This window comes from Eurypyga helias, unplaced genomic scaffold, assembly GCF_000690775.1.
Source record: "Eurypyga helias isolate BGI_N326 unplaced genomic scaffold, ASM69077v1 scaffold12641, whole genome shotgun sequence".
NCBI classification, from domain to species: domain Eukaryota; kingdom Metazoa; phylum Chordata; class Aves; order Eurypygiformes; family Eurypygidae; genus Eurypyga; species Eurypyga helias.
Window position 1 is genome coordinate 23705 of NW_010229004.1, and position 22510 is coordinate 46214.

At 37.9% G+C, this 22510-nt stretch overlaps 1 protein-coding gene across 1 annotated transcript in view; it reads right to left on the reverse strand.

Annotated features, from left to right (window-relative positions):
• The window catches only part of BRWD1 (bromodomain and WD repeat domain containing 1), a 52624-nt gene that overhangs the window by 21177 nt on the left and 8937 nt on the right, over nt 1–22510 (reverse strand). The window contains exons 8-27 of the mRNA XM_010160235.1: nt 21731–21801; nt 20488–20588; nt 18954–18994; nt 17286–17384; nt 15713–15863; nt 14988–15122; nt 13946–14074; nt 12397–12622; nt 11792–11977; nt 10888–11071; nt 9956–10046; nt 8890–9030; nt 7823–7908; nt 6712–6907; nt 5621–5737; nt 5397–5504; nt 4941–5065; nt 4737–4819; nt 4195–4306; nt 2693–2754 (exon numbers count right to left, since the gene is read on the reverse strand). Coding sequence (XP_010158537.1) covers nt 2693–2754; nt 4195–4306; nt 4737–4819; nt 4941–5065; nt 5397–5504; nt 5621–5737; nt 6712–6907; nt 7823–7908; nt 8890–9030; nt 9956–10046; nt 10888–11071; nt 11792–11977; nt 12397–12622; nt 13946–14074; nt 14988–15122; nt 15713–15863; nt 17286–17384; nt 18954–18994; nt 20488–20588; nt 21731–21801 — 2444 coding nt within the window. The remainder of the gene's footprint in view (nt 1–2692; nt 2755–4194; nt 4307–4736; nt 4820–4940; nt 5066–5396; nt 5505–5620; nt 5738–6711; nt 6908–7822; nt 7909–8889; nt 9031–9955; nt 10047–10887; nt 11072–11791; nt 11978–12396; nt 12623–13945; nt 14075–14987; nt 15123–15712; nt 15864–17285; nt 17385–18953; nt 18995–20487; nt 20589–21730; nt 21802–22510) is intronic.

Genomic DNA, 22510 nt, shown 5'->3' on the forward strand with positions numbered 1-22510 from the left:
AAGAACTAGCAGAAATACAGAGCTCTGATGTATGCTTCTGTGGATAGAGTCATGCTTCCAAAGACTAATGCAACCTGGCCAGTGCAGAACGACTGAGTCAATCATGTATCAGCCCTAGTTATTTTTCCTCTTCCACTCCACAGACTGTCTTTAGTACAACTGCAATTTCTGCATTTTCACTGTTTTTGAAAAGCTAAGTTCCTCATTTCATTTGAGCACCTGAAAAGGAACAAGCGTGTGTGGAGGTTTCTGATCAGACACTGGGTAGGCGAGATCACTTCTCTGTACTGACTAGGGCAACTGCAATTAGCAGATAAATCATTTTGTATTAGCAGATAAATTCAACAGTACAAAGCATGTAGGCTTACAGCTAGAAACTAACGGTAAGAACTTCCATTATCATCCAAGAGTCTGTCCATTAAAAAAAGAAAGCAAGACAGAGGGTAGGGTCCCTGTCAGTGTTACGATGACTGTAATCCATGGATATGCTGCAGCTACATCTACTGTAGAGAAAAAAAAAAACACTCAAACTTTAGATGAGGAACTGCTTTGTTGAGGATTTTCTGCAGGACTATGGTCATCTAGACTCTGTGAACTTGAGCAACCCTGGCGTTGGCCTAGAGCAAACACGGCACTACGGGGCCTAGAATAGAATGAACAATGCATAAAAGAGAAGAAACAACGTTACAGCAAGAAGATCTGAAGGTCTTGGGAATGAAGACCTGTGAACAATCCCAAGCTCACAAAACCGCTGCACCTGACCAAGCAGAAACTGCAAGTTGCTACATGAACAAAGCTTGCTTTGAGCAAATAATCTTAGCTAGGAACCAATCATAATCGATCACACACGCACCGGGCATTTAACAAGTGTATAAAAAGGCTCACGTAGGTCATATTGATCATGGCGTGAAGTCCGTTATTACATCCCTCGCAACACTGCTTCAAGAAACAAATGCATAAAATAGGAAGACGTGCTAAGAAGAGCTGATGGGACAGAGCTGTCTCACTTATGATCCTTCTAACTCATCTTCAAGCTGAAACAAATTCTGCAACCAAACCTTCTGAAGGTAACGCTAAGAGGAAGCGGCAAGTAATGCTGCTACGCTTCCACAGGGTTGTGTCGAGAACTCAGATGGTATCTGGCACTCCAGCACATAAGCACTTGAGGGATTTTCTCCTGCAGGAGTGACAACTAAAGCAGAATGACAGACTAAACCAAGCAAAACTCTGCCCTTCTCAACAGGCACATACAGATCTCTGCTTTGTGTTCTCTGCAGCACCCTGGTACACATGACATACAAGACCTGTCCTAACTCCCGGCACGGCCATACTCTTAATGTGGCAAAGTAACAACTTACTAGATCAAAGAAAAGTTACAATTTGCCTCTGATATAGTCAGTAAATGACGACTTAGATGCATAATACTACCTGGATTTAAATTAGGGTCTACAGGATGTCTCTGTCATTGCACTGCCAGTGTAGCGATCTCAAGAGTTCTAGTTACTTTATGCTCTCAAACTTCAGTTGTTGAGAACACTACTCCTTACATTTCAGTGCAGAGGAGGAAGAAGCGATAACTAATACACTGATATAAACAGCAACTTAAACCACAGTGTACACCATTCAGAAGAAATTGATACAATTTGTCCTGTTAACAAAATCAGGCTTGTGAGCCTCTAACAGTAGCAGGGCTGTCTCTCAGAGACACATGGGGAAGCATTAACCAGTTCACAACGAGTAAGAAAAATTTCTCTGTGTGGAGACAGATGTTGGTAATGAGAAAATTGAATATTTCGATTAAATCTGAAATCCTGCTGATTACTTGTTTTCTATAAACTAATAACGATTTCAATTTCACATTTTGATTTCGGTCTGTTTTGCAGCATTTGTCATCACAAGATAGGACTGAAGCAGCCAGCTAACACTTCAAAGGTTAGACAAGTCAGGTGGCTACTGAGAACATCCACCTGTGTGCAATACACTCGTATTTAATTTAGTGCAAGCCTTTCTGATGTCTGGGAAACAAGCTAACTCCTAGCAAAGGTTATTAAGAAAATTGCTATCTTTTGGACAGCTTATTTAGTAACTACACTTACAGTATTCCACAAACTTTTCTCCCTCCACCAAGTTGGTACTGACAGGCACCAGAAAACTGAATTGAGTAAGACAAACCAAGAATCCAAATGTTTCATTTACAGTTAATTCGGATTTGACCAGCAACCTTTACAAACTGCTGGCTTTACACTGTAGGCAGTATGCATTTCCTGACTGGAAATCATTTCATTCATATTCTTCCCCCACCCCCTTACACTATAATGTATTACAACAAGCTAGTTTGAAACTTGCTATGTTTATGAAACGTGACACTGGGAAGTAGCAGGTTTTGGTGTGTAAGCCAGAGCTATATATTTAAAGCATTTCCTTCAAAATTGCTCTGGAAGATGCAAAGGGAAAACACACAGGTATATTCAAGCTATTTCATTGAATCTGAAGTAAAACTGTCTTTAAGAACTTCCTTGTTTCAACACACAATACCACCCTGCTGACATTCCCTATAATTTAATTTTACCATATCAGCTCCACCTGTTAAGCAGACACACACAATGGACACTGTACTTGAATGGCTCAGTGGCAAGAGTCACAAGACAGACTTTCATGAAGACTCACTTTCATGAAGTGAGTTTCTACCTACCGTTATCAGGAACTGGTTCCATGTCCCACGGGCTAAGCCTTTCGACTTCACCGTTGTCCCATCTGATTCACCAAGTTAAAAAAAAAAAGTTATCTTGACTCAGAAGTATACCCCCCAAGCATATTTAAATCACTGCTATTTTTAGGTATTAAGAAAATATGCATGTTTATATGGTATATGAACAAAAGCATTAGCTAGCAATCAGCTGTCACCAGTGCAAAAAGGAAACAGACTTCATAATATATTTAAAATTAGAATTGTGTTCCTGATTTTGGCTGTATGCAACTTACCCAATATAAAAATCAGTTTTACAAAGCCTCTATATCGAGAAGTTGCAGAAGAAAAATAAGCCATACACTTGGAAAAAATGAAATAACAACATCAAGTGGAAGGTAAGAGAAAAAATACACAGAAGAGAGGATTTTGTTTGCTAACCATGACAGTAGTTATGCAAGTCTGGGGAATGTTTCAGAGAAATGAAGAACAGTAAGTGAAGTATCTGTTATATTAACATTTCATTTTGTAAGTCATAGTGCATTAAGACAAAGAAAAGTGTAAGTACAAAATGAAGAAACTAACGTTAAGTAAGGATGAAGGGGAAGCAGAAGCGAACACGGTTGACACTGAGAGTTTATCTGCATAGTCCCTCTGATACTATCTTGTTACCAGCTTGACTTGGATGTTCTGACCTTTCCTGTATGAGCAGGTGGGTTTTTTCCCTACCTCTAATATTCTTGATTTGCTCAATTTTCCACGTGCACTTGATATTATATGCCTTCACCTAGGCAGTATTATCTTCTGACAAGTACTCTGGTCAGAGTGGTTTGTCTGTTACAGGTAACAAGGTTACATTATCTGCCATTTATCTAGCTAAATGTCACCCAAAGAGGAAATCAAAAGGTGAAATTGCAAGTGGGATCTACACAATAGGGAATACAGCAGAATATCACTGAGCAGTGAAGAGATTCAAGTTCTGTCTTCACATTCATGCGTCAAGCATGAAGACAGCAACATTTGGAAACATCCTCTAGAGGAGTCTCAAGTGACAGCATGACATCACCTTACATCTGTACTTGCTCCCATGGGCTATAATGTGAAAGAAGGAGAATCTGAAGCATAAGGATCACTGTGTCAACAACAAGAGAAGAGATTCAGCATGCCCTATCCAAAACCAATTATCGATGAAGAAAAATAATTAACACACATAGGAAATTGCATTGCTTGTTTCGTGGAAGAGTTTCAGCAGCAGTCATTACAGAAAATGATTCACAAGTGTGGAACTAGTCTGTAACTTCCTTTACCATACTGCCATTCACTGAGAAGTTGCCACAAGTTATGGCATATCCATGCTGTGCTAAATTAGCAACTTAAAATCATCAAGAAGTGATGATGCACCCAGTAAAACCATGTGAACAGTTTATACCTCTCATACCAATAAACCAGCTACGGAAGAGGCAACCCACACCACTGACATTAGACGGGTCAAATCCTTTTATACTTACTTAACACTGTAACACTGAAAGTGACTATCCGGATACTGAGGCTGATACGGTTCTTGACCCAACACTGTCCCAAACCACCACGCATCATCAATAATGGATCGGAACCTATCAGCTAGAGCAAAAAAAAAGTCTGCTCAGACATTCTGCTAAGAAAAGTCACTTAACCATGCTTCTGCATGCAATTAAAAAAACCTTTGATCAATCAGTGTATTTCAGTTTGAAGTTCTAAACCCACTGATATTCAGTGAAAGATGAGACAACTTATTATACCGGAAAATACAAGGGCTAAAACATAAATAAGTTTGCCCCTTAGCCATAAGAAAAGGGAACACTAGTGTCTCCACATATGTTTGAAGACTGTATCTTCACTCTACGGTGATCCCTCCAAAATACTTAGTACAGCAGTTAGTAGGTCAGATTTCTAATGGGCAAAGAGACCTTGCCTACCAGCCAGCTCTCTGAAGTTACAAGCAGCGCCTACCATGCTCAGCAACTACCAAGGGCAGATTTTTGATTTCAAAAGTGTTTCATCAAATACGTACAAGCTTGCCAGTTCCTTTGCCGTGCTTCATCGTAGAACTGACGTAATATAAGGAAGTCGATTACATCTGGCATGTCATGGTATCTAGATTTAAAAAAAAAAAAAAAAAAAGAGCCCTTTCACATGTCTGCCTTAGGGCTTTAGGGACAAGTTTAAAAACCCCTGTAGTTTTAAGTACTTTTCAGAAAAATAGAGACACATGTACCTGATGGAAAATGATTTGTCTGTATGTTTTCCAGTGGCATGATCTATAAAGGCAAGCTTGAGGCAACACAATGTGGGAGGACCAACTTCATATCTAATTCCAACAATTTTTACCAATTCTTGATCCTACAAGTAAGAGCAGTTTCAGTGTTACATCCTGGACTATGCACAGACCTATTAATTTAACATTAGTTAACAAAGCACATGAATTCTGCCCACACCCAAAAATACTGAGATTTCAACAGAAGACAGTCTTCCAGATTGGCAATTTTAACACAGCTGTTTATATCTGGACTTTAGAGTTACCCGTGGGAAGATACTCTGGGAACTGAAGACACTTTCTCCTATTATTTCAATAGGGAAACCTCACAGATGGATGTTTTGCAAATAGTGCAATACAACTCTTCATTCACAGGCTGCTGGTACTGAACCCGCAGTATCTCCAATGCAGACCTACCCTAAGGACAACTTTTCTCCAAGGCTCCTTGTGTGGATTCAGTTCATAAATGTTATTTCTTCTAACTGCTTCAATGTAAGCTTCATGTCCTTGTCGGAAATATATTACCTAAAAAACAGCCACCAAAAAACCCCCAAAACAATCAGTAAGTGCTGTCCTGTATTTAGTAGCTACAATAATGTCAGTTAACACAAGCAATTAAAGATTTTAATCAATATTCCTACCTCATCGCCCATTTGAGGAACAAAAGGGGATCTTCGAAGAGCTGTGTCCGTTATCCACACGGGAGGATGCCAATCGTAGGACAACTCCAAGTTAGCTGGTTGTGTTGGAGCATTAGCCTTCACGTTTGTTAGAATGCAAAATTAGACATAATGGACATATCGTTACATGACATCAAAACAACTCATTCCATTTTAATTTGTCAGAGAAAAGCTTAGCTTTTAAAAGACTAATGTACATTTCCAAAATGTATTAGCAAAAGGTTCCTCCAAGGCATTGCTTAAGTTGTAACTCTATGCGCAGTAGTAGTACTGAGCATTCCTTTCCTATATGAAGAATCGAATGAGCAAAATTACTGTGATGCAAGGCTTAATAGAAACGAAGTCTTATCATTCAGATGGCAGGCTCAGTGCCCAATTGGGGGAAGGAAAAAAAAAAAAATATCTATCAAGCTGCAAGAAACTACTTGAAGATGAAAAGTTACGAGAGACACCACACAGTAAACACCCATATTTAAACAGTTCAAAAAGTATCATTTTGAGAATACTTGGAAGAAACTGAAAAGCTGGAAAGAAAAATATACCAACATTACCCCGAGCATTAAAACCCCGTTTGTTCTTTTATGGTAGAAAACAGCAAATAATAGCTATCCTAACTTAAAGATAATTATTTAAATTAACTTTCAAGTTTTGGTAACTTAAAAAGGTGTAATTATTGTAACTTACAAAAAAATTCAACTCAAGTATAAATGACCACTATAAATTATTGACTATAGCCCCTAGGTTTTCAAAAAGATACATTACTTAAAGCCAGACAGTTTAACTGGGCTTTAGTCTAATATTCTGTACAATTTTAACAATCACATTTGAGAACACTTTTTATTTGAAAAATGAAAATTACTTCGCTTGGAATGCAGATTCTTCCCCACGAATCAGCAAATGACAATTAATTTGATTGGTCTCAAATTAATTAAGGGTACACTGTATATAAAGAGACCAATATCCTTGTTCAATGGCAGCTACAACTACTTGCAACAGTTTCTAGTGAAGTCTAAAAAGCTACGAGAGAAATTTATTGAAGAGTGAGTGTATACCTCCTCCTGCTTTTTTGGTTTGGGCTTTTTTCTTCTTTTTCTTCTTCTTCTCTTTGGAGGAGATGACTTCTCTGCTAATACTTCATCTTCTGAGGTACTGCAATATCTGATAGCTTTCCGTCGAGAAGTCCGTACGGGAGGTTGTAGGTTAATCCCTGCATCAGCAATCCAGTCAGAGTACCTACTTGAGGAATCACTGTCCACAGTGGATGGGGTCAGGGAAAATACAAGCAGAGAACCAAGCTGTCAGTATTTCAGAACACTAAATTCTCTTAGACAAGTACCTGCAGACAGAGCTTGCCATTGAAAGCACTATTATAAAAGAATCAAAATTACTTTGACCTGGTGTAACAATTACTTCACTTAATGTTTAACATCGTTTTCTGGCAACACATTAATTCAAGGCATGTTTTTTAAAAAAATCAAGTCTGGTGAATTAAAAAAAAAAAAAATCAGCAATTTTATTCAAGAAAGTTGTGCAATGAAATTCTGGACTAGTTATGAGCCCTCCCTAAAGAACACACTAGCTAAACACCACTTAAATTCTTTTAAGACAGTTATACAAATCTCTCACCAACGCGTTTGCTTTTTTTTTTATATATATCCATCTCTATATTTTTTAGTTCTACTACTATAGAGTCCTAGAAAGATGTAGAAAAGCCATAGCAAAGTGATTAGAAAGTTGTCTCTAACTTCAGTTCTAAATAAAACTATAACCTTATCAAAATTAAGATTTATTTTTCCACCAAACATTTTGTAAGAGGAAGACACCGACTATTGTTGCATTCTTAAAAAAAAAAAATCCTCAAAACAAACAAAATCCCCACCCCTCCAAAACCAAAACAGAACAAAACACGCTATCACACAAAACTTTCCAGACTCTCTTTTCTCCTTGTCATCTAGCAAAAAGGCAAAATGACTTGAACGTACATGAGGAGACAAACTTTTTGGTGAAATGGAACCCTAAATACAAAAGCAATGTGTCAGTGTAGTACTCTACAAAATACTGTCACACACCAAGCACAGTAGAACTTCCATACAAGTTTTACTTGAATTTTGGCAAGTTAAAACTCATTACAGTAAAAGCTGGGATTTGTTTGTTTGCTTTTACCTAGAACTATTACTGTTGCTTTTCTTGTCACTTCTCCACTCTTCCTCTTCATCGGATGAGCCGGAGCCTTCACTTTCCTCGGCTTCCTGAATTTAAAAATATGAAGATTCAATCCAAAACTTTCTCACAGCATCTATTTTAAGAGTTTGAAGCATATACCACATTCTCCATTCATGTCTGCATATTATCAAGTTAAGAAGAAATCTGGTAAAAAGAGTTGTTAAAATACAAATGAAAGTAGCTCTTCTTTGTAACCGATTTCAGTTTACCCTATTAACCTCAGGAGCTCATTAACTGTATACTCACTCACATTTTATTAGCCCCATTGGCTACAGCAGGTGGATCTCTTCACAAAGCAACACTTCTATCCCCCTACCGTATGACAGTTCTATTTTTTTCTAGTCTAAGAATAGACCCACATCATTTATCAGAACAAAGTGGCTGGCAATTTTGATTCCTTCAAATTCCAGACTCATGATGCTGTAATTAGGTCACCTAAAGCACACAACAATACCCAGCCCTAACATCACTTCTCCAAAAATATTTAAGTGTATATCGTATTTACAGGACAGTGTGCTTAATTCTACTTGCACTGTGTGCTTTGAATTTGCCTGCTGCCTGTCAACTCCCCTTCCATCCTATTCCCAAAATAAGGAAAACCTGAATTTTTGAAGCCGTAACAATGCTTTATCAAGAATCTTCAAAATTTCTGGTTTTAGGCGTGTGCACAAATCTGTAAGGTTTTCACAGCAAAACACATCTAAAAATCGATCTTAAAAGCCAACCTCAGTGCTGTACAGCAGTTTTGTGCCTTGGGCTGTGGGTTTGGTTTAGAAGATTCTCAGAAAAATAGTTCAGCCATTTACAAAATGACCGGAAAGACTGCCACTGGTAAAGCAACAGGTAACTAGGTTTGAGAAGCGCTAACAACGGTGATGCTTACAGAAAATCCCTGGTAAAAGAGGGTTTTTGCGTTTGCTTGTTATTTTCAAGAGAGAAAAGGCACATTTACGTGAAACTTCACTTACGGAGGAACTCAAGTTCAAAATACCCAGAAGAGAACTTACCTGCTCTATCAAGCCAAAGCAATTCTCTCTTTCCTCATCAGAAGACTCCAGCTGTTCAATGTTATTCCGTGTCCGGTAATTGGGATATTTCCGTCTATGCAGTCTACGCTTCGATTGTATTAATGAAGACTCAGAGTCACTCTAATGTATGTAGGAAATGAAAAAAAGAAGTTACATAACAGGTATATATGGCAAACTCATGGGAGTGAAAAGGTGGCTAAAAGCACTGAGGAATGTCAAAAATGAAGCAGCCTTATCACAGCCTGATCACATCAAAACTCCTTTCCACAAGAAATAATTCTCCTGTAAGCCAATAGTTTTAAATTTGCTGTTCCCAATTTAAGATTTAGTAGCTGTTCTAAGAAATTGCTCTTAACTGTGACAGATCCATTCGCATTACCCGATAAATCCATTTCCAGAATCAAGACCCTAACAGCCTACAACATGTAATTCTGAGCGGACCAGAAATCCTCAACTCCCCCCAGCTAAGGGGACCACGCAGTGGAATTCCTGGGTTAAATTGTTTTGTACTGCAAGACACAGCGAATCAGACCACTTTCTTATAAAAGCAATATAATAACCAGATTTTCCTTCTTACTGATCTCTTCCAAAAAACAGATAACGCAAAAAATCATTCAAAATGGTGCAAGTCTGAAAAAGTTGCCCCATACACAGAATCTTGCCATCTAAAGTAAAACAAGGGAACAGCAACATGGCCTGTACTTCCGCAAACACAAGACCTTGAACATTTCCATTTACACCTCAGTGCTTTAGCACCGACCTGCACAACAGCCTTTCAAACGTTTAACTGCAGTAAAACCAGACTGACCTGAAATCAAGCCTGCCGTTAACAATTACTACCAAATACCTTAGATGGAAGGAGACAAGACTGCAAGAAAAAAAATAATTCTAGGTATTCATAAAAATCAAACCTTGTCCTGCAATAAGTGGATGCTGAATCAGCAGCTCTGAAGACCACACCTTCAGAAATGCCTGCTTTCGTTTTTTTAAACCGTGACTTGTCCCTGGGCACAGAATGCCCATGTTCCTAGAAGCTGCTACGTACCTTTTCCAGTGACTCAAATGACTTTTTCTTCTCTGTTGCATAAAGATTCCTTTCTTCTTCTCCTTTTGCAATTCGATATTCTTTCTGCTTCCTACAAGAAAGTAATGAAAATCTAATTCTACATCTGTTTGACAATGCTGAAAAGTTAGATCCTTTAAAGAGAATGGATTGTTAAAAAACCTTAACACCTAATTCCATTACACTATTAATTTCAGATGTTGTTATTCTTCAAACACCTACAACGTATGCCTTCTCATTTCCAGATAAAGATGACGGATATTAAGCCTTCCTCATAAGTATCAGAATGTAAAACTTTTTCAAGCCCATTTTTAACCTACAGTTTTCCCTTTGCAATCATTGTACCTCCCAACACTGGGGAAGATTTTTAAAAACTTCAGAGACGTGGCAGCACACATGGCTGTACCACTAGTAAGAAATAGTTAGCTGTCAATATTAATTTCCCTTTCACAGATCTATACTGATACTACTTTTGAGAGCAGCTGTCTGTTTTAGCATTTCAAGTGTTCAGTGCTGCTTCTGGTCACAGAACGTCACCCCCCCCCAGTCTCAAAGGCACACTCTCTCTGAAATTTTTCATGTAAATGAAATTAATTTATATCCCTTTATTTTGGAAAAAGCAAGAATATAGGTAACCTACCTGTCATTTAAGATTTAAAATACTCAAATACAGAAAAGTCATTCTCTATTAAATTAGAGAAACTTCCACTTATTTTTGTCGAATTCACTGAAGTCCATTACAAGTTTTTAAGTTAATGAATTAAAAGTTTTTAAGCACATCTGACTGTAACACTGAAATACATCAATTTGTACCACCTATCCCCTTTTAGATTAGGTCTGACAGCACTAGATTTAGCAAAAACATAGTGAGTTCTCTCCAGAGGCGTCTGCAGCCCAGTAAGCTGCCTACAGACCTAAGTAAGCTCGGTGGTATTTCTGGTACAACCACTCTCCGTCTCCAAGCCTGAAGGTCTCGCTCAGTGGCCATCTGACTTCGCGGAGCGTTCTGATGCATCTGACGCACGCCTTCAACTTGCCCGCTACGTCGCAGACCAATATTGGGAGGAGACTGGATGTCAAAACTTGGTCTTCTAAAAGCTAAAACATACAAACAAAACCACGTTTTTCCAGAACACACAGATTTGGAACCTTGTTTCTTCTTACTATGGGATAAAAAACCTAGCATTTTACACATCTGTAGCTATATGACTAGTTCTCACCTTCAGGAAATTATGTGTCTTGTAGAAAATACTGTGAGATTACAAGCACACTTTTCAAATGGTTATTTCTACTGCTATTTTAATACAGTGAAGGGAAGTAGAATGTACAGACTTGTTTTTCTGAACTATTTAAGGAGCTCTGAGGCTAGCGAGGTTCTGCAAAGCACTCCTCCTGGAGATGAGCTTATATAATTAAAATTACAAGGACACAGATCAGAAGAGTGTCTGGTTTAAAGCTGTACAGAAGGGAAAGGGGAACCTAGTATGAATAATAGTAAAATACTTATTTTGCAAACTTGAGAACGAATGTAGCTCCTATAAATGTAATCTGAGTAATCTACAAATATCATTAAATATGTAGCACTCTACAAGAAATACAGTTAATGCTCTTTGAAAGGAAAATCGAAAGGCTTTGTTTTGTAATATAATCACAGGAGTAGTAATGTTTCAATCAATAAAATGTCTTAACCAGATATCACTGTTAAGGGAATACTGGTCCCAAAACCACATTAAAGTAAAAGCCTGTTAAAATATTTCACACAGCGTAATAAACACTGAGATGGAAGAATTACCTAAGAATTTAACAGCAAGTACTAACCTCTTCTAGGTGTTCCTTCCCCATTTTGTGGGCCACTTGCAGCAGATTCTTGGTCGGCTCCAATTCTCTGATCTTGCTGTAGTTGTAACTGTCTAATCATGCCATCAAGAATGCTGGGCTCCAAGCCCTGTTCATCCTGATCAACTGTCTGTTGGCCTATAACTTGCTCAACCACTTCTCCATCACCTTGCAAGTGTAATACAAATAAAACAAATGGGTTCAGTGAACTACCTGACTGTAGCGAATGATTTAACCTCATTGTTCACATCGCTGCGAAACCTGTTCTACAACTAAACACAATGAAAACCATTCCTGAAATTATTCCAGTTGCTTATTCTGAATAAGACATTAACAGAGTCTGCAACCCTGTCCCAGTTTGTGCCCACAGAAAAGATGACACCCCTCTAAACAAATTTTTTGCTTGTTTAAAATTGTGTTCCCTGTGGGACCTTTCAGGATCTTTAGCAAACACAAATACATGATAGTTAGTCTGTGAGAAAACAAAGGCATATCAAAATCACCCATGTAAAATCTACTCTGTTCCCATTCAGAATTACTACAGTAACTAACTTCTGGATGCAGGTCTTTAGTGATACTGTTCTTACTTGTTGCTACGTATCCAAGCTGAGGAATCAAATGTTCATCTGCACAATTCTCTCTTCCTGGAACCAATCGCTGGTATTTTGTCGGATGAGGGTTTCCGTCCACATCTACTAGGAAGGGAGGAGGCATGAGATGAGGAGCCTGTTGAGTCTGTTCATCTAGTACATAGTTGTTAGAGTCTCGAATAAGTGGCCGATAGTCAGTGTGGAAGAACATCTGATCAGGAATCTAGAAACATAAGAAGCTGTGTTACCAATTTGAAAAAAAGAATATGCTGAAAGACAGAGAAGAACAAGTGACACTAAGATATCTAAAACCTTAAAGTAAAAGAAAGTGCAAGTTCTCTATAAGAAGTTATGCACAGCTACATTTAACCTGTATGGGAGTTGCAGTGCTCTTATTTTTGACAGTGCTTCTGCAGGCAACAAAATGCTTTTAGAAAACAATAAAATAACGTAACTTCAAGCAAAAGCACTGCTTTACACTTCAAATAAAGAATCGTTTACATCTCATTCTACTTTGTTTTTACACACACACACAATGAAGAAAGGTTTCCTTGGTTCCCATGCAAGGAAAGAATTGTCTGAAGTTCAACATAAGCTCTCAAATAAAGTTCTTTCTTAACCAATGCCCACCAGAAATTTCCCCCCCCCAGAAACAGTCTCCTAAATCCATGAAGAAAAACAGTTACACAAGTATTAGATCACAGTCAGATTTTTTGCTCCTAGCAATGATGAGCAAGATGAAGAGAATTAGTTTCAATTTCAGCTAAGCACGTAAAGCAAGAAAAAAAAACCCCACAACACTTTTTTTAAAATTATGAACATGGAATTATCACTGCAACTTCAAAAAAAATTGAGAAGGAAGTGAAGAAAAGCATAGGCCAGAACTGCACTTTTGGGAGCTATTTCAAAAAACACAGAAGTACATGTATTTATCAAAACAAAAAGGAAACAGGCTGATAAGATTCAAAAAAAGTGAAACATTTATCCCATGCACATTTTCCTAACATTTCAAAATCTACAGTGTTGGATAAACATTTACTGTTGCTTATTTTAAATCAAGCTTCTACAGTAAATCTGAGTTTGAATAAGGAAAGGCCTAAAGAACTGCAAGTTATATTAACTGAAATAAAGCAGCAAACTATTATTAACATACAAACAGCCTGCTTTTTTTTTTAATTGGGTAGTGGTACAATAAACTCTGTGATACATTCCAACCTTTAAATATTAAAATAGCTTCAGAAATTAGAAATAAAAGTAATTTTGAGGCTGAACAATTACCATGCAAATTAGCTTGCTGGAAGATGAAAATGTATTCCAGAAAAGTTCGCAGGAGCAACTCCCAAGGTAATGTTAAGACACTGATTGCTTCTGCGGTGCCAGGAGCACACGTACAGGAGATCTCACAGCCATCAAGGAACCCGTTATATTTAGATCCCATACCCATAGAAAACTCTTCTTTACAGTTGATGTTTAGAGGAATGAATGTAACTAATCTGATTTCAGTTAGAAGCTTGAACAAACAGTTCTAATAAAAAGCTGAACTTACCTTTTCATAAGGCCTGCTACAGCCAAAACCAAATATCAGTAGATGCCCGTGAGAATCTGTACATGCAAAATGCTGCCCATCTGGTGAAAATTTACAGTCAAAAACAGCACCGTGTCCTTGGCCTTCAATCTACATTGAAGGGGGGGGGGAAAAAAGTAGTCAAGACTATTTGACCAATTTTTTTTGAGCAAAAAATAATGCAGCACCAAAAATTAATTACTCTGTCGAAAGCAGTCATGCATCTCAAATAGCTCCATTAAAGCACAAATAATCTCATTATTTCAGTCTGACATGTGAATTTATGTCGCAAATCATACGTTTAAAAGATGCACTGAAGAGTATAGAAACTTAACGTTAAGGGGACAAAAGGAAAAAAACAACCAAAAAAACCCAAACACAGCAGCAGCTTTTTGAGGCTTTTTAGCTGCCAATATACTACGCAAAAGCAAATTACCAATACATACAGATTTTGTTAAACAACTTTTACATTAAAGCTAAATTAAAAAAAAAAATCACTATTGACTATAACCAGAAAAAAAGAGAAAATTAATATGAACATTGAATCATAAGTCAAGTCTCAGAGAAAATAACCCATTCTGAAGCGTTACCCACATGCTGTCAAATGGAGCGCACATTACGGGAGCTCTGGAGAAGAACTGCGCCAACCCACTGATGTCTATGGCAACACTACCGTCATTTTATAGATGGCTGAGAACACAAACATTTGTCTGTAAGACTCTTGAAACGACAGTCTAAACCAGGACCTTTCGGATTTTTAGATGGCACCTGATCTCAATTACGGAAAACAGTAACTATGAATAAGGTGCAAGAAGACCTTTAGTAACAAAAAGCGGAAAGACCTGGTGTCGACTATTAACACCTCACAGACCAAGAAGTCCTGATTAGTACTGGTTTAGGTTTTTTTGGGTTTTGTTTTCCAAAAGGTGAAGGGCGGGGTGGGGTGTGGGTGACAATTCCGTAAACTACTACGTGAACACACTGTTGTGTTTTGAGAAAAAATGGAGTTTGAAATAGGTCTTACCATGTTAAAATAATGCTTTGTTTTCGTGCCTTTGGTCACGTCCCAGATAAAGATGTTGCCATCATGACCTGCAGACAGCATTATCCTGGAATCAAAAGGGTGGGTCTCCAAGACAAATACTTCATCCGCATGCCCCTAGAATTTAAAGTTACACATCATGTGCAAACAAGAGGACAGAAATCCACATTAACAGGATATTTACAGCAGAGCCTAAAACACCAAATTATCTTCTCCTCACACTCAGACTTTCGGAAAATTAGACCCCTAGAAGCTGCCTCCAAAAAGATATGGACTTTCGCAAATCCCACTGTCTATCTGGACCACTATCTGTGGCACATAAGCAGGACAAAATGCCAGGCAGCCAGAAAGACTCTGTAATTCTGAATTTCAGAATTTTCTAGATTCAAGCAAGAACTCTAGAAATACAGAGCTTTAGCCAAAGGACAGTAATGTAATCAATGTGCAAGTATGTTACTGCACAGAAACTTTTATTTATCCCATGGGAGAAACAAGTTCACAGCAGCGGTGAGGGAAAGGATTGTTCAACTGCAGGAGGAAGCAGCTAGTTTTAGTTTAAAAAAAAAAATCAAAAACCCACTACACTTGCTTTATCATTCATCTAGAGATTTCAAAACAAACCAGATCTAATAATGAACTCAGCATGCAAATGTCACTGCAATCCTGGAAAGACCATCTACTTCACAAAAAAGGTAAAAATTACATACCACCAAGTCATGAAGCAACTGCCCTGTACAGGAATTCCAAACTTTGAGCAGATGATTATTCACAGCCGTAACGACATAGTTATCATTTTGGTTCCAAGCTATCATGGTTACTTTAGGCTTCATAAATTTGTCTTCTTCCGAACATGTGTCACTATTTTAAAGAGGCGAACAGGCATGAGATATTTTTAATTAGCCCATTTTGATCTCAAAATACAGAACAACAACCTGTTTTCCCATGTTCATAATCAGACAAGGAAAAGGAAGTTAAGAACTAAATTTGTTTTGAAACTTTTCTTCATAAACTTAATTCTTTGTGGAGCAACCAACAGTAAGTCAAATCTGGATTTCTAGCACATTTACTTCATAGGACATAACCTCTTTCACATTTGAAATGCAAAGGAAAAAGGCTTTATTTTTGCATGAAGTCGTCTCTTCTACAATTAATAGTCCCAATGTAATTCCTTTAAAAATTTGGACTTTTTACAATTAAGAGATTTCCAACTAACTGTTTCAGAAGCTAGCCTCTATGTTAACTAAGGTTTTTTTTTATATTCCCAACATCAATATATTAAAGAGAACATTTTGTATTAACCTCCAACTATTTCATTTCTCTCCCCAAAATACATCTATAGGATACTGCAACACTCCCTCTCAGTACCTCAGTCAACTGAAGGAACAACCTTTCTTTGAAACATACCTTCCCACAGTATTATCTAAATTCCATGTCAACTAGTAGCCTCTCTTACAAGGACTCTCAATTACAGCCTAGTGAAATTGTACATATTAACCAAGAGAGATGCTAGTCAAATCTCAAATATGAATACCTCCTCATTTCTGCATAAAACCATTTTTTTTCCCATGGCTGAATCACAGGAAGAGCTTGCAATCACCCTCCAATCAAGCAGCATACCCAAGGTTTGGTATCTGTGTTTCTCCCTGGCACTCCCTTAATCACTAATAATTTCTGCTTAGTGTCTACAAAAGTTGACTGAGCGTTCTGCACTACTGCACATCATCCACCCTCAGGTTTATCCAGTGCCACGTAATAGCCTGATCTTCATCAGTGTAATGACACTGTCCAAACCGTGTGCCACCAGTGTTATTTCATTAATACACTTTTTAGAAGTACAAAAGAATCAATGAAAATAGTCAGTAAGATCAGCTCTCAATGAAACCCCACTATTGCCTCCCATGACCTCTCCTAGTTTTCATCTACATTTTTACTAATCTAAAAATGTTTCTCCTGTGAGATCAGGTGCCTGACTGAAATCCAGATGGAGAATATCTACTGCACTTTGTTAGCCTTTTTCCTTAACAAATCACACGTAATTAATTTGGCACAGTGCACACTCAAAAGCTGTATAAATACCTATGCATTCATTCAAGCTCAAACTCAAATTCAGCAAGTTATTGCATCACCAGAACACTCATTCAACCCCGCCAAGGACCACACCACTTGATCATATATTGCTAAGGCTTGCTCTAGTTTGACTGTCAGTAAGTGTGCCTGATGAGTTTTTCAAACTTTCTGACTTTGGACAACACATTAAGAAAAGGACAACATTTCACCTACCCTGGCAGTCGATCAGACATATCCAACAAAATACTCCTCCATTCTGCTTGCTCGAAACGCCAGATTCGAGCTGTTCCATCTCTACTGCCACTTATAAACCTTGAAGAAGTTTTAAAAGATAGTTAATTCATCTTCAAAAGAAACTGCCTTAATGTATATTCAGAGTTACACACCACCACCACTTAAAACATTACAATGAAAAACTGATCAAAGTGGAATTTTCAATTTGGGTGCAAGAAAATTCTTCACAGTTAGCTGTCCATTAGCCTTCTTTCCAGAAGCACAGGAAAGAGTTTTTCTGAACTGGAAAGCCTGAGTAAAGTTATCAAAAGACATGGAATGGAGAAGCAAGTTCCAAAGTTAAACTCAATCACAACTTCACCCTCACTTTCTCAATCACAATACTTTAATGAAGTATTTTAAGTAATCTGCAATTGCAGAGTATCAGATACTGGAGTCGAGGCAAGAACAGGTAAGTGCAGCAAAGCCCAAGATATGCCCACCCACAAGAGCGCATGAACGCAAAGACCACCAGTGGTTTACTTTAAGATACCAAGGTGTGAACCACGGCAGATCAGGCTTCCGCTTCACAAACTGCTGAACTATCAGTGCAGCAGCAGCATGGAAACCCCTGAAGAGCAGAACTGAAACACTACGACATCTGAAGAGAGTCACCCTAGTTCACAAATCACAACCCTGAGAAAGGCACTTGACATACCTCCCACAGAAATCGTTCACTAGGTATAACATGACTGTGCTCTAATTTGCTATAATTCATTTTAATAATTATAAACCTTAAACATCTTCCATAAAGTGTACCCAAGAAAAAGAACAGAGGTTTTGCCTTTTTTTTTTTTTCAGTATTGCCTTGAAAAGTAATCCACACAGGCAACAGGGATGGACCAGTGCAACGTGATCGTCCCAAAGGCAAGTGTAAGTGCAGAAAAACACACCCTAAAGGAAGACAACTACAACTTCCGAACGAAACATAGATTATTAGCATTTCTAGTCACAGTTATCTGGCTTTCAAGAAGAGAAAAAAAAACAATAAAAATAACGCTGCAACTTATAGTTGCGGATGCAAGTCTACACTGAAGGATAAGCCCCACATCTTCATTAGTGGTAGGCCAATCAGAGATCAATTTTGACTCCATCCTCTTCTCAAAGTATGGGTGAGGTTTTACAAACGGAATTTACACAACACTTCTCTCCCACTCAAATCAGCTGTAACATTCTATTACATCCCTTTCCTAAAAAAAAAAATAGTAGGCTAGGAAAAAAAAAAGGACTAAAACTAATTTTAGACCACTTGCATTGCATTTTCCCATTTCCTATTTCAATCTGACACTTCCTGAAATGGAAAGGAGGGGGAAGAGGAGGTTTATGAAGACAAAAATACATGGGGTATGTTGAAAAAAGTGGTACTGTTCCTCCAGGTAAATAAAAACCCATCCAGTCCAAATACATTGATTTTCTAACAAAGTCTAACAAAAAGCTGAGGCAGACAGCTGAAACTGAACTATGCTTTGCTGGATTAGTCCAGATTTCCCCTCTGACTGCTAAATAAGTGTAATTTTCTTACTGGAAACCTCCAGGTGAGACCAAGAATACATTCTTAATTCCAAAATCGTATAGCGTTTATTCCCATTTGAGCACCTTTCAACATACCTATCACCGTTGTTAGAAAACTGAATGCTGTCAACCTTGTCCTGTAAGAAAACATACCGTTCGTTACAAATTATATTTTTCAAACAGGGAATACAGTTTTGACAAATCTGAGCTTAGTAAAATCTGAAACAATAACAAAAAATGTGTTATTGTATAATTTCTAACAGTTTTAACTGTGAGGTGAAGCAAGTCCAACAAACACTTACCAGAATTCACTAACCTGCTAATACACTTAAAATGCAAGTTTTAAAAGAATGCCCCAATCAAATATGAAGGATTGACATATTAAATCTGTCCATTAATAACTTGACAGCAAATCAACTCATACTTGAATACATATTTCCAATACCTTAAGCCAACTACAATCAAGATGAATCTGTTGTTCCCACTCCTACTTACACATAACTTAAATATACAATTATTCATTTTTATCACAATAAAAGCTACAGGAAAAGTAGATATGGCACTCAGACCAATTTATCTTCAGAGTTGAAAGTCTTCTCTACTTACAAAATACATATTGATCAAGACTTACATATTGATACATATTGATCAAGACTTACCAATGTATCATAAATGGTTAATCAGATTCAATATTAAACATATTAAACAAATAAAATGAAGATGAGTATTTTAAGAGCTGCCTTGAAAAGCTTTAAGGGTTCAACTAAATCTAAAATCTCTATATTAGAACTACAGAGTCTTTTTCATCAAGTGCCAAAAAAAAAAACACTCAACCTTCAGCACATGAACATAAGCCAAGTTTCCCTCAGATTCATCAGCAGACAGAGTCCAATAGACTAAGGTAGACAAATTTAAAATAGGGAGCATTTTATCTAAGAAGTTCTTTTCCTAACAGGTATCAGTTATATCAAGGCTGGACGAGGCTTTGAGCAACCTGGTCTAGCGGAAGGTGTCCCTGCCCATGGCAGGGGGGTTGGAACTGGATGGTCTGTAAGGTCCCTTCCAACCCAAACCGTTCTGTGATTCTATGAAGAAAGCAAGTAGAGACAGACAGCACACACTACATAAAACACACAGGGAAACAATACTAAACCAACTTAGGAAATATGAAGTAGCTTGCAGAGTCACTGAAGATGTGAATAAAGGTCAAGATGCAGAGAAGTAAAATTCTGGCAACCCAATCTCATTTAAAGGTTTAACACCAAAGGTGTCAAGTAAATAACTTGAGTAATGATATCCACATTCTCAGCCTATCTGCCTCCTGTATACAGCATTCAGTATGTGGGTGGCCAGGCACACTTGCATCAGAGGGTAGCAACTGAGCAAACCACACACTTTAAAATTAGAGAAACATATGACATCCAGTTAAAAAGACAGAATTCTAAATATCATCTTGATATATTCCAGCCTTTAAAACAGTCAAGTCACATTGAGATGACTGGCTGAAATTCTGCACAAGTGCTAAAAATATTCAGTAAAAGAACACGGCTACAAACCCACTAACAACATTAACCTGCAGCCGCAATACTGCCTGACATGACTAATTATTAGATTGAACCATCTTACTTACAGCGTGACTTTCCAGTTCAGCTATCCTCTCTGGTGTTTCAGAGCCAAAAAAATACATCCTGATGACATGGTCAGTGCTGCCAGTTGCTAAAAACATGCCACCTGTAAAAATCAAGCAATAATTAAGATACTGTATAAGAAGTTAAAACAGATGACCAACATTTCTAAGATGCCTAGGTTAAAAAAAAAGAAAAAAAAATCTGAAGTGGACTTTTTTTTATGCTCTTCCATTGACATAAAGAGGTGCCCCAGAAAGCTCTTAGCCACAGTAAAAACAAATAGTCACACTCCATGTTACAAAGATTTTAAAATACGTAACTAGGGGAATACTGAAACATCCAATACTACTAATTGCACACAGAAGCCTTCGATTATAGGGAAACATGGCTAGTCATCATCAGAATTACCTAGACGGCTCTCCCAGTGTCTCATTTGTGGCATGTGAATTGCTTCAAAACTGGGCAGAAGAGTAAGCAAACTGGTATAAGTACACCAGTATGCAGCTGTGGTGGCAGCAATACTAAGACCTGCCTCTTGGCACCTGTAAGTGTTGTCAAAAAAACCCACAAACAAACAAAACCTCAAAAAAACCCAAACACAACTCAGGGCTATATCCTGACAACGTTAACAAGCTACACTTTGATTTGTATTTTATTTCTGAAGTTCCCAAGTTTCTGCTAACGTTCATGCCCCCTGGTAGCAGTAAGCCTTCCCGCGAGTCACCCACGTGATCAGAACGAAAGACAACTACACATCAGGAGTGAAGCACATTCATAGATAACAGTTGCGGATTCTTAAGAAGGAAGGGATCTTCATGACTATCCCTGCACACAGCTAGCAGAGAATCAGAAGCTCCTACTACTGGCAGTAACCACTTCCACTGCTGTGCTATCTTAGAGAACTAATTTTGCAAAACCCTGGCATTATACTAAGGGACTCAACAAACAAACAAACAAAAAAATCCAGTAAAGACGGATAAAAAGCAAACAAGCATCAGGTGCCTTTTACTCCTGTAAAATCACCAACAGCAAAAGGAAAATAGCATCACTTAGTTCAACAGTCTTACCCTGTTTGTTAAGTCACATTATTTAATCACATCATAGGCTCACACACATACATACAGAATTACTTAGAACACAGCTCCTGGTTTTGTACATTTTAAAGCTGTCACAGAGTATTGTAACTACTACTTACGAGGAAAGAAGAGAAATTGCAGTGCTAAACTCAACCTTTACACAACTTACCTACACTGAAGGAAGAGCACAACATCTGAACCCCCGGTCTAGGTTTCTCGGTGAATTTCACTGGCCGATTACTTAAAAAGAAAATATGCTTGAAATGGGACATGGCACACAAAACTTAGCTTTTATCAGCATTTCAAAACATAAAGGTATGTTTCTTTAAACATCTACATAACAGGTACTCAAATACATACAGGAACATCTGTAAATCTTGTGCGGGAGGATGAGCAATAAGGTTTACTTTTCAGAATTACTGTGCACACACAGACAAACGGTATTTGAAGCCCACACAGCTGATGACTTTTCTTGCAAGATGCTATTACCTATCAGGGATAACATGCCATGCCAAAGAATGTTGGTAAGTATGATTTGCCCCCTCTAACCTTCAGGACTTCCCGGGTAGGTTATACTCGTTCAGACTCACACTGCACACTACCAAGGGGGTACATGAGACAAGGCCTAGCAAACGCCCTAATTGCAGAATGCTGAGCAAAATCATACATTTTTACAGAAGTAAATAACTTTTGCAACACCATGCACACGGTGGTTTAAAGGACTGGTTTCCTGTTTTGCAAGTCATGTGTGCACTCCTCGGTTGCCAAGGCCACTGTCTCACAGAAAGGGGCTACAAATAACTACATTAAGTAGAAAACCAGCAAACTGTGCCACTTAAAAACATTACAGGTTTCTACTCATTATTCTACTGCTTTTCTGTTTATCAAAGGAGATGCTGAGATCTTCATTATAAGGATATATCTCATGTTTGTACGATACACAGGACAG